Source organism: Eublepharis macularius, chromosome 6 (assembly GCF_028583425.1).
Source record: "Eublepharis macularius isolate TG4126 chromosome 6, MPM_Emac_v1.0, whole genome shotgun sequence".
NCBI lineage: Eukaryota > Metazoa > Chordata > Lepidosauria > Squamata > Eublepharidae > Eublepharis > Eublepharis macularius.
The window spans coordinates 128,780,256-128,792,983 of record NC_072795.1 but is presented as its reverse complement, the minus strand read 5'-3'; the positions used below and the strand labels follow the sequence as shown (position 1 = coordinate 128,792,983).

The window sequence follows — 12,728 nt, the reverse complement described above, 5'->3', positions numbered from 1 at the left end:
AGCACTTGGATCCAAAGAAGCAGGCACAATTTGGGAGGGGCAAAGCCCGGGGTTCTTATAGGGCAAATCAAGCCCTGAGGCGGGAAGCTCCCTTGGCTGTTAGGACAAAGACCTTAAAGGTCACCTCCCGGGAATAACAAAGGTTTGAGTACCTTCGATTGGTGCTACCAGGGTGTGACAAAGGAATTAGATTGGTTACTCCTGGTGCTTTACAAAGAAACAACAGTTAATTAAATGTTCCCCAAGCTTTCCTAATAAATTTAGAGATTTGATTAGGTGTTCCCAGAATGAAGTTGCAAACTTATAAGAGCTGATTGATGTCCCTAGATCATATGATAGGATTTAATCAATGGAAGGAGGGGTGATTGGAATGCACGGGGTGGCAACTTGCAAATACCCTTTTTGTCAAGATAGCATATTCTGCAGCGTGGAAGGGACAGGAGCCAATCACGCCCAATCCCTCAGCTTTGCATACATATTCCATGCATGACTCATTCTCCTGGGTGGGACTCGGCAATGCTTTGCTCATCTGCCATCAAATTCAAGGGGCTTATTATTTTTATATCATAAAAATGGTGTAAAAATGGTGGCTAGGCTGACTGCTCACACCCTGGCAGTAGCTTTCTGAGGCCATTTGCATGCTGGTTTTTTTTCCAAAAAAAATAGAAGCCAATTCCTGAGGTGATGCATGTCTGCGCAGAGCATGGCTTGGCTCCATGCAGAACTCGTAAAGGAAGCAACGTGTAGAGTGACTGTGAATTGCTACCTTCTCTCCTGACTTGCTTCCTGTTTTTTCACTCAGGGACTTCCCACATTCAACACTTGATGACTGTTTTGATCAGTGAGCACCAACAGATCTTTGGTGCCTCTTCAGCAGAAGGATCAGGAGTTCCAGCGGACCCTCCTGCCTCTGACTGGGTCTCGAAGGAGGGCAGAGGAGGGGGCCAATGGGAAAACCACATTTCAGGCCCTGTTTGTTTGTCTTCAATGGGGACTCCTTCCTCAGTCCAGCCTTCCACCCAGGAGCCTCTGAGCCAAGGAAGCCACAGTCCAGCTGCCGCAAGTCCTGGCACAAGACGGCAGACTTTATCCACCGGGAGACACTTCTTCCGTCAGCCTGGGAATCCGTCACTCAGTCCCAAAGAGGGCAGCTCTTCTGTGGATAGCCCCAGTTTACCTTCTAATGGGAATTGGCTTCGGAATGGATTGTATCCTCTTCAAAGTCACCGAAGGGCACCCTCGAGAGGGCGGATCAGGGACTCCAGTTCCTCCCATAGACTTTCCACCTATGACAACGTCCCTGCTGCCAATCTCCCTCTCAACATCGGTGCCTCCGGGGAAGGCTCTCTGGCCGGGGAGTCTGTCAGCAGCTGTGCCGCCTGCAGGGCAAGCGACTCCTCTGCTCTGAGCTTCCTTCAGATGGAGTGGGCCGCACGCAGCTCCTTGCCACACAGCGTTGGCTACTTGGAGACCAGCACTGAGTGGTCCGATGCCCGCTTCAGCAGCAGCAGCAGTGAACCCAAGAGCCTGGCAGCTGCTTCTAGGGACTCCGTTGCCTGCTCGGGAGCCCTGCAGAGCCTCGTGGTGGAGCTGAAGGCAGAGCTGAGCAAACAAAAGATCGAGTATGAGGCCAGTATTAGAAGGTAAGCTGGCTCTGGAGGGCAGAGAAAGAGAGGTGGGGGAGGCCAGCCGTTACCACTCGCGGCGAAGAGCTAGAGAGGCCTGTTTCAGTCTTTCCTTCGAGCTAGGAACATCACCTTTGAATTAGAGAAGCAGGGGGCCTGCAAAGACTTGCAGGTGGCATCTCATTTCCCCTCCCCAATGATTTCTTCGCTCCCACAATCTCTCTTTTTCTACTTCCATCTCTCTTTCCCTTCCACCAGACAACCTACCTCTATCTGCCTCAGTGCTGACTGGCCATTTAACATACAGAGTCAAACTCTAGCAACTCTGCCTAAGCCTCACGGACTGCTTGGTCCAGACCCCTCATCAGCCATGGCAATCGGCGTCAACTTACCAACTGTCTCCTCTTGCACTGTTGCCAGTTTTGGGGGTGACGGTGTGGGTGAGCCAACATCTCCTGTTGGCCCCCCACTCAGCTGAGTGGAACTGCAGTGTTGGCTTGTAGTGCAGCAGGAGCCACTCAGCTTAATTTGTTCCAGGTTCCTTTTCACTTCCCAGTCCTCTCTTGACTTGCTTCCATCTCAGCTTTCCCTACTTTGCTCCCTTAGCATCCTCTTCCTGGGAAACCTCTGGCCCAGCTGCTTGGTAGGGAACATACAAAGACTCACAGGGGGCACTTCATTTCTCTCTGTATCCCCTTCCCCACACAATGTCCTCTTTCCTTCCCCATGACAACTCCAATAAACTCACTTTTTCCTTTTTCCTTCTCATCTTCCCAACCACCAACCAACGCACCTTTTTCTGCCCCCCATCATCAGCTATGGTGGAGAGTGCCCTCAAGTCAGAGTTGACTTATGGTGCCCCCTGGTGGAGTTTTCATGGCAAGAGACCAACAGAGGTGGTTTGCCATTGCCTGCCTCTGCAACCCTGGTCTTTGTTGGAGGTCTCCCATCCAATTACTAACCAAGGCCAACCCTGCGTAGCTTCTGAGATCAGGCTCAGAAGATCAGGCTCACCTGGGCTATACAAGTCAAGGTTATCATCAGCTATATTTATATTTAATTTGTACCCTGCCTTTCTCCACAATGGGGACTCAAAACAGTTGACATCATGCGCCAGAGAACCAAGTTGGTGTAGTGGTTAAGAGCGGCAGGACTCTAATCTGGACAACTGGATTTGATTCCCCATTCCTCTACTTGAAGCCAGCTGGGTGACCTTGGGTCAGCCCCACCCATCTCACAGGGTGATTGTAGTGGGGATAATAATAACATACTTTGTATACCGCTCCTAGCGGGTGTTAAGTTGTCCTGAAGGGCAGTATATAAATCAACTATTATTATTATTATATTCTCCTGTCCTCCATTTTATCCTCACAGCTCCGTGAGGTAAATGTGTGACTGGCTCAAGGTCACCCAGTGAGCTTCCTTGGAAGAGTGGTGAGTGCAGTCAGAAATAGGCTGACAGAAATCTAGAAAATCAAACGTGTCTTTGCCAGGCTATGTGGATGAGCCTACGCTGCCCTCATGAATATCCTCCCAAAGTCCTTCATTGTTCCCCTCCCCTCTGTCTGCATCAGCAGCAATGAGACAGAGTTGTCAGCTCCAGCTTGCGAAATTCCTGATGATTTGAGGACAGTGCCTGGGCATGATGGAGTTTGGAGAGGGGAAGGAGCTCAGTGGGGCTGTCATACCATAGAGTCCACCTCCCATTTTCTTCAGGGGAGGAGATCTCTGTCATCTGGAGAACAGTTGGAATCCCAGGAGAACACCAGGCCCCACCTGGAGATTGGCAACCTAAATCTGAAGTGAGCAGCTGAACTCTTAACTCCCATTTTCAGAATGAAGTTCAAAATAGTTAAGGTGCATTGCCTAGATCTGTAGGTTCCTGGTCAGCTCCGAGGTCTGCCTATGACCATACATACTTGAAAGGAAGATGACACTGAATGTAAGACAATTCTGCCCCCCATATTATACTCAAAAAGATTTTTATGACTGGACATAATTGTAACTTGTATTCAAATTTAAGATGGCTCCCACTTATTTTTGATGTCATATCTGGAAAAAGCCTAGTCTTGAATTTGAGTAAATACTACTATATGAAAGATAAGCTGTACTGGCGATGACTCACTTTTTATCCCCGCACAGGCATACTTGCAGTCCCCTCCACGGGGATAAAAAGTGAGTTGTTGGCAACATGACTTGTCGTGGAGGCCTTAAGGAAGGCGGCGTGGCTGCAGGAAGGCACAGCGCGGCAGCACGGCCACCGAGAAGCCCCGGCGCAGTGGTGAGAAGGCCCAGCATGGCCCTCCGGCGGTCATTTTCTAGAGTACCGTATAAAGCCTGATAGGTCTGACCGTTAGTCAAATGAGAAGTATGAATGGAATCAAGATGGTCGTTCTAGTTTCTCCAAAATAGAAAAGAGTCCAGTAGTACCTTTAAGACTAACCAACTTTACTGTAGCATAAGCTTTCGAGAAACACAGTTCTCTTCATCAGATGCAACACTTGCAGACCCCTCTTCTCTGATGAAGAGAACTGTGTTTCTCGAAAGCTTATGCTACAGTAAAGTTGGTTAGTCTTAAAGGTGCTACTGGACTCTTTTCTATTTTGCTACTACAGACTAACACAGCTAACTCCTCTGGATCTAGTTTCTCCAGATGCTTTGTAGCAGGCCACAACTAACCACTCAGTAGGACGGTTTCTTCGTTGCAACCATTTTATGTTGTTTCTTGACTTTAAGGATTGAAGAAACAAGCACAGAACTGAGGAAGCTGGTGGTGAAGTTAGAAGAAGAACTAGATCAAGAGAAGAAGAAATACATGATGTTGGAGATCAAACTGAGGAACTCTGAGCGAGCCTGTGAAGATGCAGGCAAGAGAAATCAACTCCTGCAGAAAGAGATGGAAGATTTTTTTGCAACATTAGCAAATTTAACTACAGAGAGCCCAGCAGCCAAAGCACCAAAGTAAGATAGGCAGCAAGGAAGACTCTGCCCCGCCCGACCCTTCCACTTCATTCTAGCAGAATGTATACCTAAGAGAATGCTTCCATGGTATGCAAAGACCTTTGCTATTCTACAGGTTTATGAAGCTATCAGGGAAACTGGAGACAGAAATTGCTGAGGAAGAGGTGGAGATAAGCTTCTTGTTTCAAACAGAAGCAGGCTCATTCATCAGACATGGTTGTGTTTGTATTTTAGTGCCATTTCTTTGAATGTGGTAGTGGGCACAGCTGCAAAGTGCCTGATCTGAGTCAGGGCAAACCTCCACGGAAGGCATACACAGGCTTCTCCAGTTGGAAGGCACAATATTGTTGGCCACAACATTTAGCTGATCTGTTAAATTAAAACGAACTAGAAACTTTTTGTGTGTAACTTGTTCTTGGGTCGTTGGCAATAGGCCTTGCACGGACCGTTATCTGTTGTCACGAGCAAGGAATCCCTCAAGATGATTGGCTGAAACACAAATTTCTCTGTGTTGATCCTATTGCATTTCCGCCTGGAATTGTGTTTGGTGGGGGCGGGACAGTGCTCTGCCTGATTTATTTGCTTGCAGACTCTGGATGTATAATTTGGGAGCTGGGAAGACGTTCTTCCACATGGAGGCGTAGGAACGGAGCAAAGCTTCTTCTCCCTTTCTGCCAGGGACTTTAATGCGAAAGAAGCACATGTCCTGCTAGAAAAGATGCGGTTGGCATAAGGCTGCTGCACAATGACCATATCTTGTACAGTGTCAATATGCTCCAGCAGGAGGATTCTTCAAGGCCTCTAGGAAGGATCTTTTCCAGCCCTGCTCCCTTTAAGAAAATTTGCCCTAGAGATGCCATGAGTCTGAGATGGGCTCTTCAGTTATCAGGGTACGTGAAATGCAAGTAAGTTTCAGTGTGTCTCTCTGGGTGAATGTGCACTTGGAGTCCCTAGCTGCCTTTCCAACAGCAGCTCAGAGCTAAACCACATGAGACAAACTACACGAGAATGCTCAAGTGAAGGGAGACACGTTAGCTGGGAAGCATAGTTTAAATTTCACCTCTCTACAGAGCTGGCAAAGATCACTCCTCAAAGGGTTTGTTAATTTCCTCTTTGCCTTCCCTAAGGCTCTGTCAATCATTAACCCCTAAGGCTCTGTCAATTCAAACTACTCTTTCTGGCTAACATTGCATCTCCCTTCACTTGAGCATCCTCGTGTAATTTGTCTCGTATGGTTTAGCTCTCAGTATCTTTCTCACTGCAGCTCTGTGGTGTCTCTGGGCTCATAACAGGGCTAGATTGCCACCTGCTGGTCACCCCTGGGTGCTGCTTGGCATCTGTTTTTCCATTTCTTTCTTCTCTGCCCAGGTCATCAGATTAATATGTGGTAGATGCTGAACTTCAGAAACAGGAAATCCCACCCTCACTGCAAGACACAGAAGAGGTGACCAGCAGCTGAGAGCTATTGAATGGGCATGAGAAATAGTGGCTGGGCATGGTGAAGTATTGGCATGCGGTCTTTGAAAAGCCTAGCGCTCTAGAAGAACACACTGTGTGACCAGGAAGTAGCAAACTAGCAGGCAGAGTTCCACAGCATGAGCCCAGACCCAGTAGGCTTTTAAAAAAACCTTATTGCTATATAATTGACACTATAATATATACATCCGGGATATGCATATTACAATTTCTAAATATTATCAACTCAACTTTTCCCAATGGATTGCATATTCGGTGACAGCGAGCAGGGCTGTATTAACCCATGGCCAGGCCCCTAGGCTTTCAGGTATTTGGGGCCCCCTCCTGCACTTCAGGCTTTCACCCAACTACAGCTGACAGCCTGACCCTGGTAAGGTAGGTTCTAGACCGCAGTACATAGCCCTATATCCATTTTGCGGGTCTCCTGAAGAGTTCTATTCCCAATTTTAAAAATATTTTTATTGTGCAAGTAGAACTCTTCAGGAAGCACATTTTGGGGATATAATTGTTCAATACTGTAACATTTTGAAGTGAATAGAATTATTATTTATTAAAAATATATAATACATGGATAATTGTTTTCATATGAGACCATTTGTTTCACTTCAATAAGGAAGCAGTTAATTATCTTATTAATAGAGGTTATATAAGAGAATCAATTAATTGCAATTTATGTGATGGTGTGCCTCAGCAAAAAAAATGGATGGGCCCCTAGTCCCTGCGGGGCCCTTAGGCTTCGGCCTAGTCAGCCTTATGAATAATACGGACCAGACCAGGAGAGTGCATGAACACAACTTTCCCCCACGTTACAGTATGCCTCCACTTTCTAGGACACTGGAATAACATATTGGAAGCCAGGGCTTTTTTTCAGCTGGAACGCGGTGGAACAGAGTTCCGGAACCTCTTGAAAATGGTCACATGGCCGGTGGCCCCGCCCCCTTATCTCCAGACAGAGGGGAGTTGAGATTGCTCTCCGTGCCTCTGAGCGGCGCGGAGGGCAATCTCAACTCCCCTCTGTCTGGAGATCAGGGGGGCAGGGCCACCGGCCATGTGACCATTTTCCCTGAGGGCAACCCACTGAGTTCCACCACCTTTTTTCCCAGAAAAAAAGCCCTGTTGGAAGCTGTAGCAAGACAAGCAGGTTAGAATCACAGCCATGATTATGTGGCCCTTGAGAACGTACATGGACCCAAGTTATTGGAACTGCTGCCATAACTCTGTTGCTCGCAAGCTACATGGAAAGTTTACTCCATTCCAAAAATGGGTCAAAAGAGATTACGAGGAAATAATTAACGGATACATTTATCAACAGTTCCCTGGGTTTGTTGGCACTGTGAAATGAAGCCTCGTGTGTGCTATTCCCCCTTCATCCAAGTCACTGATAAAAACATTGAGCAGCATGCATGTCCACTACTGCTCATTGACTTCAATAGAAGTCAATGGCAGTGGACTGGGAGTTTTTCCCCCATAGAGATTATTATGAGTTTAGACATTTATATTAGATCAGGTTCTTGCTTAGGCAAGTTAACAAAACCAGGCTTTGAACTACCCACGTGTTTCAACTCCTATAGGGATGCTCACTAGCTATGAGAAGAGAATCAAGTTTTCCTTTGACACATCATGCTCACATCATGCTCACCGGCTGTGAGAAGGGAATAGTTTTTCCATTGGTACTTCAGCTCTTCACAACCAGCTCAAGCCTGTTCATTGGGTTGCCGTTTGTTTTTACAGTACAGTACAGTGCTGTGGAATCAACAGCATTTCACACATGCGCATGCTCATACAACCCGATGGAAGCCCTTGTTTCCTATCCCCCAGATCGGTTGTCACTGTATATTGTTCCACAGCACATAGTGAACAAGCCCAGTAAGTCATTAATAAATATGTGCAGTTTGTTAAAAGGTCTTACTGGTCAGTGTTTAAAGTTCGTGTTATTTCACACATGCTTGTTTTCGCACAGCTTTATGGGAGTCACAGTTCCTTTCCCCATTTCATTCAATTATTTCAGCCAACCATCTATGACCCTGGAGAAAATCGATTTCACCAACTGCAGAGATTAAAAAGTGGCTGCAGGGCATAAGGAAATCAAACTCTACCACTACACAGCTGCAAAACTGTTTGGCAGGCAGCTTGAGCCAAACGGTTGCCAGGCAAGATCAGAGGCTTGGCTCGCTATTGACCACGGCTGCCAAAATCTGTATGTTTGCCTGCTAAACATATTCCCCATGATGTTTGCGGTACCTCCAGTCTCCTACAGTAAGTACAAATTTCTGTCAGACAACCAAGGAAGGAAAGCTTTGCAAATGTTTCTTTTAGATCAGTGCTTACATTATACACATACATGTGTGTATGTATATGCACACAAGTACATTAATTTTTGCACGGTATCAGCCCAAAAAAGTCCTTGCCCCAAGATGTGTACAATTTTAGCTTGGCCAGGAAAGGATGCAACACAGAGAGAGAGAGATAAGGGCACTGTAGACATCAAATTGATGGTTACACTGAGGGAGCTTTGTTCGGGCTGGCTCCACATTTTATGTTCTTTCTGGTTACCATGGGACTTGTCTAAACTGGGATGGGTTCATCTCATGAACAGTCAATATACCCTGGATTGATTTTTTGGCACCAAGTCTTTGGAGAGTGGTCTGATTTGGGGGTTGGATTCTCAGCCTGTGATTTGGTCCAGCTGATACCTCCTGAAGGTACGGGTGAATGAGGCACCAACTCTCTGCAAGGACAGGGGAGCTGACTAAAATAGCCTGCCCTTAGAGACTCGTGGATCCTATTGGACACAGGAATACTCTAGGAGATTTTAGGATACCAAATGGTAGGATCGCACAGTGGGAGTTTGGGATACAAAGTTCCTGGAAACGGACAGGGTTGCTCACTTGGCATTATTTCCCTCCCTCGAGGTAGAATCCAGCATGTCCATTTATTATGTAAAGGGTCAGATGTTTAGGGCAGCGTTGGCAGAAACTTGGAATGAATCTGACAGAGGGTGCTATAGAGCCCACTGGAAGAGCTATGAGGTGGCGATGACTGCAGTGACGAAATTGTACTTTTCTTCCAGAAGATATAATCGTATTTAAATGCTTTTTTGTGCTTTTCCCCACACTGTTGGAAGGTATTATCTGACAGCCATCAGAACCTTCTTGGGAAAAATTAACCAAATGATTCTTTATGGTTCTGGAGTTAGGAAAGACAGGATTTCAGAAGCCATTGATTCTTTTCTTCTAAAATTCTTGAGAAAAATAACTGGATTGCCTAAATGCATATTGGGTATAGCTATCCAGCAAGAATTTGTAATCTCTGCATTAGAAGCTTGGTTAGATACTTTCAGATTTCAGATTAAGATTCTTTTTAACTGTAGATCTAAACTCCTTTTTAGATTACCAGAAGATTCTTTTCAGGGCAATTGGAGGAGATTGCCTGATTAAAGACTAGAACAGTTAGGTTTTGCTTCTGCGTTCTTCTTATCGATGAATGGAAAAATAGCTTTGCCACAGGCTAAAAAGCAGCTATTAGAGCTTGGATTAAAAGTACAAATCTGCGCGCTAACAGGGTGTGCTCTTTCCTACTATTGACTAGAACAGGAGTGGCCAAACTGCAGATCGGGAGCCACATGTGGCTCTAGACATATTGTGTGGCTTCCGGAGGTCTCCGAGTATTACCGTGGCCATACATTTTATGAGTCTAGTTTATTTCCTTCCATGTCTTTCCCTCCCTTTCCCTATTTTCCTTCATTCTTTCTTTCCATGTCTTTCATATTTTCAGTAAAAATGTTGGCGTTGCCAGGTCTGACTCAGAAAATACCTGGGGATTTTGGGGGTGAAGCCTAGCAAGGATGCAACATCACTTTTGTCATGTCACTTCCAAGCCAAAGGTCAGGTGATGGCTGTTCCCAAGCTCCACCCCTTCCAATGATGTCACTTCCAGAATACTGTACCTAAACCCCACCCCTTCCTGTGAAGTCACTTCCAGGACACTCCCTGAAACCCACCACTTCAACTGAAGTCACTTCAATTCATGCCTTGCAGCTCTCAAACATCTGATGTTTATTCTATGTGGCTCTTAGATTAAGCAAGTTTGGCCACCCCTGGACTAGAACCTCCAGTAACCCTCCTGGAATGTAACTTCTAGATATTGCAGTATTTTTTGACTGCCAGACTGAATACCATACCATCCTCCGAATTAAAAGGTTGATTTATAGGAATTCCTTTTTGTAATACAGGAGGGTAGACACTTTGTCTCACTTAGTCCTTGAATGCCGTCTATTTAGTGAAGATAGAGAGATGGAGAATTCTGCTGCTAGAGAAGGATGAATTTATGAGTGCCAAAGGTTTTCTTTTCTTCCATGTGATAATTATATAAACTCTCATGCTGTCAGTCAGATGAAAAAAGACGAAGGGAGTTTCAGCAAAGCTGTATCCAGCAGTATAGTAAAGCAGTAAAGAGCGTAAACCCCTAAAAGTTCCAAAACACCAAGCAAATAGATTAATGAAGTTATGGTTGGTGCAACATTTTAAAGCTTTATACAAATAACTAAAAATTATTTCATTTATATTTTTAGGTTACTCATAAATTAAGCTTTAAAAGAACACCCTTTCACATGGCCCAACAAGATACGCACAATTTACACTATTGATGTTTTACATGCATTTTCAACACAGGGACCAACCGTATCTTTTAGAAACCTTTTTATATGGTTGATCATGTATGAAGTCAGCTATGCTTGTTCTTTTCTCTTCTGACCGACAACATGAGAGTTTTATCGTTTTATTACTCCCGTCTATTAAATGATATTTATGTACTTCATTGAGAAGTTATCAGATTTATAATTTAGTGCTTATATGCATGCACCTATTTCTCAACTTCTTTTGTTCCCGGTCTGATGACCTGACCATGCCAATGCAAAGGTATAGAAACCTCACGCACAGGCACTGCCATTTTTCAGTTTACTAAACAATGATATAGGCCACGTTTTATCAAACACTGCTGCTTTTCCTACAGCTACCAGCACTACAAAATATATTTTGAAAGGGGTGCCCTTCTGAATTTAAAAAAAAAATCCTTACATCTAGCCAGAAAAACACAGAAGAGTTTCAGGGTGACATTTTCAGGAAATGAAACATCAATTCTCTCAGGCTTCATAGTTGTGTTCAACCAGATGCTTGTGCTATTTCATTTAATGTTCATTTCTATAGTCAGCACTGACGTACAGTTTTGTTCACATTTATATTCACTACACAAAATACTTTTATCTACACAAGGCAATCGGTACAGCCTAAATTAAAAAAAAATGCATTTTTCAAGGACATAAAATTCTCCATGATTGTTTTACTCATACACAGGGGAGCTGCGCAAAATCATTCAATAATATACATTTGTAAACAGTTAATATATTTTGGTGAAGAGCAGCACCATTTTACATTACTATTTAACATTTCTACACAGTTCGTTATTACTCTTTTTTTGTTTTAAAAAAAAGTGAGCTCGTAGAAAACGGGAGATCTCAGGGCTGAAAACTATTCCGTTCTCGTGGCTTCAGGGTAATCCGGGGTCAGCGTTTGGAATTTCAGCTCTGTTGATTTAAGAGGGTAAGAAATGACCGGTATGATGGACTCCACGGCAGGAGCAGGCATCAGCTACGGAACTGAAGACCACACGAGCCTTTGGGTGGGAAAAGTGCTTGAGGAAAAAGAAATATACTAGTCTGCATACAGAAGAACCGGCAGAGAAATGAGAACTTTGCAGACTTGTGTAGGATGTGGGAAATACGGATTCGCACGACTGATTGGTTTAATTGGGGGAGAAGGTGAAGAGGCAGGCAAACGGCAACTTGCAGAAACAGCTTATTTGTCTGGCAAGATTGTGTGTTTGATCAAGCGTCGCCTTCTTGCTTCAGGTGAACAGAAGCTGCATCGGATAGGCTGGGCCAGCTTCTTTGGACACAAGGGATGGCTCGCTCCCTGACGCAACGCTGCCAAGGCTTTCATAATGTTCCCATTACACCACAAGAATCTTCTGTGCTCAGAGCTCTTGTCCCTGGAGTTATAATTAGCCACATGGCTAGAAAGAAAGGATTTAAGCTTACGGGTTGAAAAGGGTCTGTAAACATAGACAGATACCCTAACAAAAACAGTTCTGAAAAGTCTAAAAAAAACCCATAAATAAAGTTGTGACGTAACAGACTGAACATGACATTGAATAAAGCAAGTCTTACAAATGCAATTTAAAAAAATAAGGTCAGCCTTACAGTAGTAAAACATATGCAGATTTTAAAACCCATGATAAAAATTAATACTGTACACTTAATTACAGGAAAGCACTGTGGCTTGCTTGTAACACAACTTACAGTTTAAAATTAGCACTCTGAAATGAATCCCACAATTACTTTGGAACTCTCCAAAATACCACCACTTATTTATGTAACTAAGACAACCCCCCCGTCCCACCCCCCAATTCCTCTAGTAGTCATCTACAGCAACCCAGAGGGCCTGTGGATGTTTCTAGACTGCTGTCTGTATCAGAAGCCAACGTTGGGTCAGTAGACATCGAAGACACGTCATTGACAGAGGATGATGAAGATGGGTGCCGACAGCCATTGATCACTGCTGCACCTGCGCTATGAGAAACAGAGGACCAAGTCAGCAACAGAGAGATCGG

At 44.7% G+C, this 12,728-nt stretch overlaps 2 protein-coding genes across 4 annotated transcripts in view; one reads left to right on the top strand and one right to left on the bottom strand.

Annotated features, from left to right (window-relative positions):
- The window catches only part of ARHGAP22 (Rho GTPase activating protein 22), a 63,137-nt gene extending 58,163 nt beyond the window's left edge, over positions 1–4,974 (top strand). Inside the window, exons 9-10 of the mRNA XM_054983966.1 lie at positions 803–1,643; positions 4,362–4,974. Coding sequence (XP_054839941.1) covers positions 803–1,643; positions 4,362–4,590 — 1,070 coding nt within the window. The 3' untranslated portion in view covers positions 4,591–4,974. The remainder of the gene's footprint in view (positions 1–802; positions 1,644–4,361) is intronic.
- A 6,241-nt stretch (positions 4,975–11,215) lies between these two features.
- MAPK8 (mitogen-activated protein kinase 8) overlaps positions 11,216–12,728 on the bottom strand; it is a 42,502-nt gene continuing 40,989 nt past the window's right edge. For 2 of the 3 annotated variants that reach the window (XM_054982532.1, XM_054982533.1), the window contains exon 12: positions 11,216–12,682. In XM_054982532.1, the coding sequence (XP_054838507.1) occupies positions 12,537–12,682 (146 nt within the window). In that variant the 3' untranslated portion in view covers positions 11,216–12,536. Of the gene's footprint in view, positions 12,688–12,728 lie in introns of all 3 variants that reach the window. The other variant, XM_054982535.1, reaches the window with a different exon arrangement.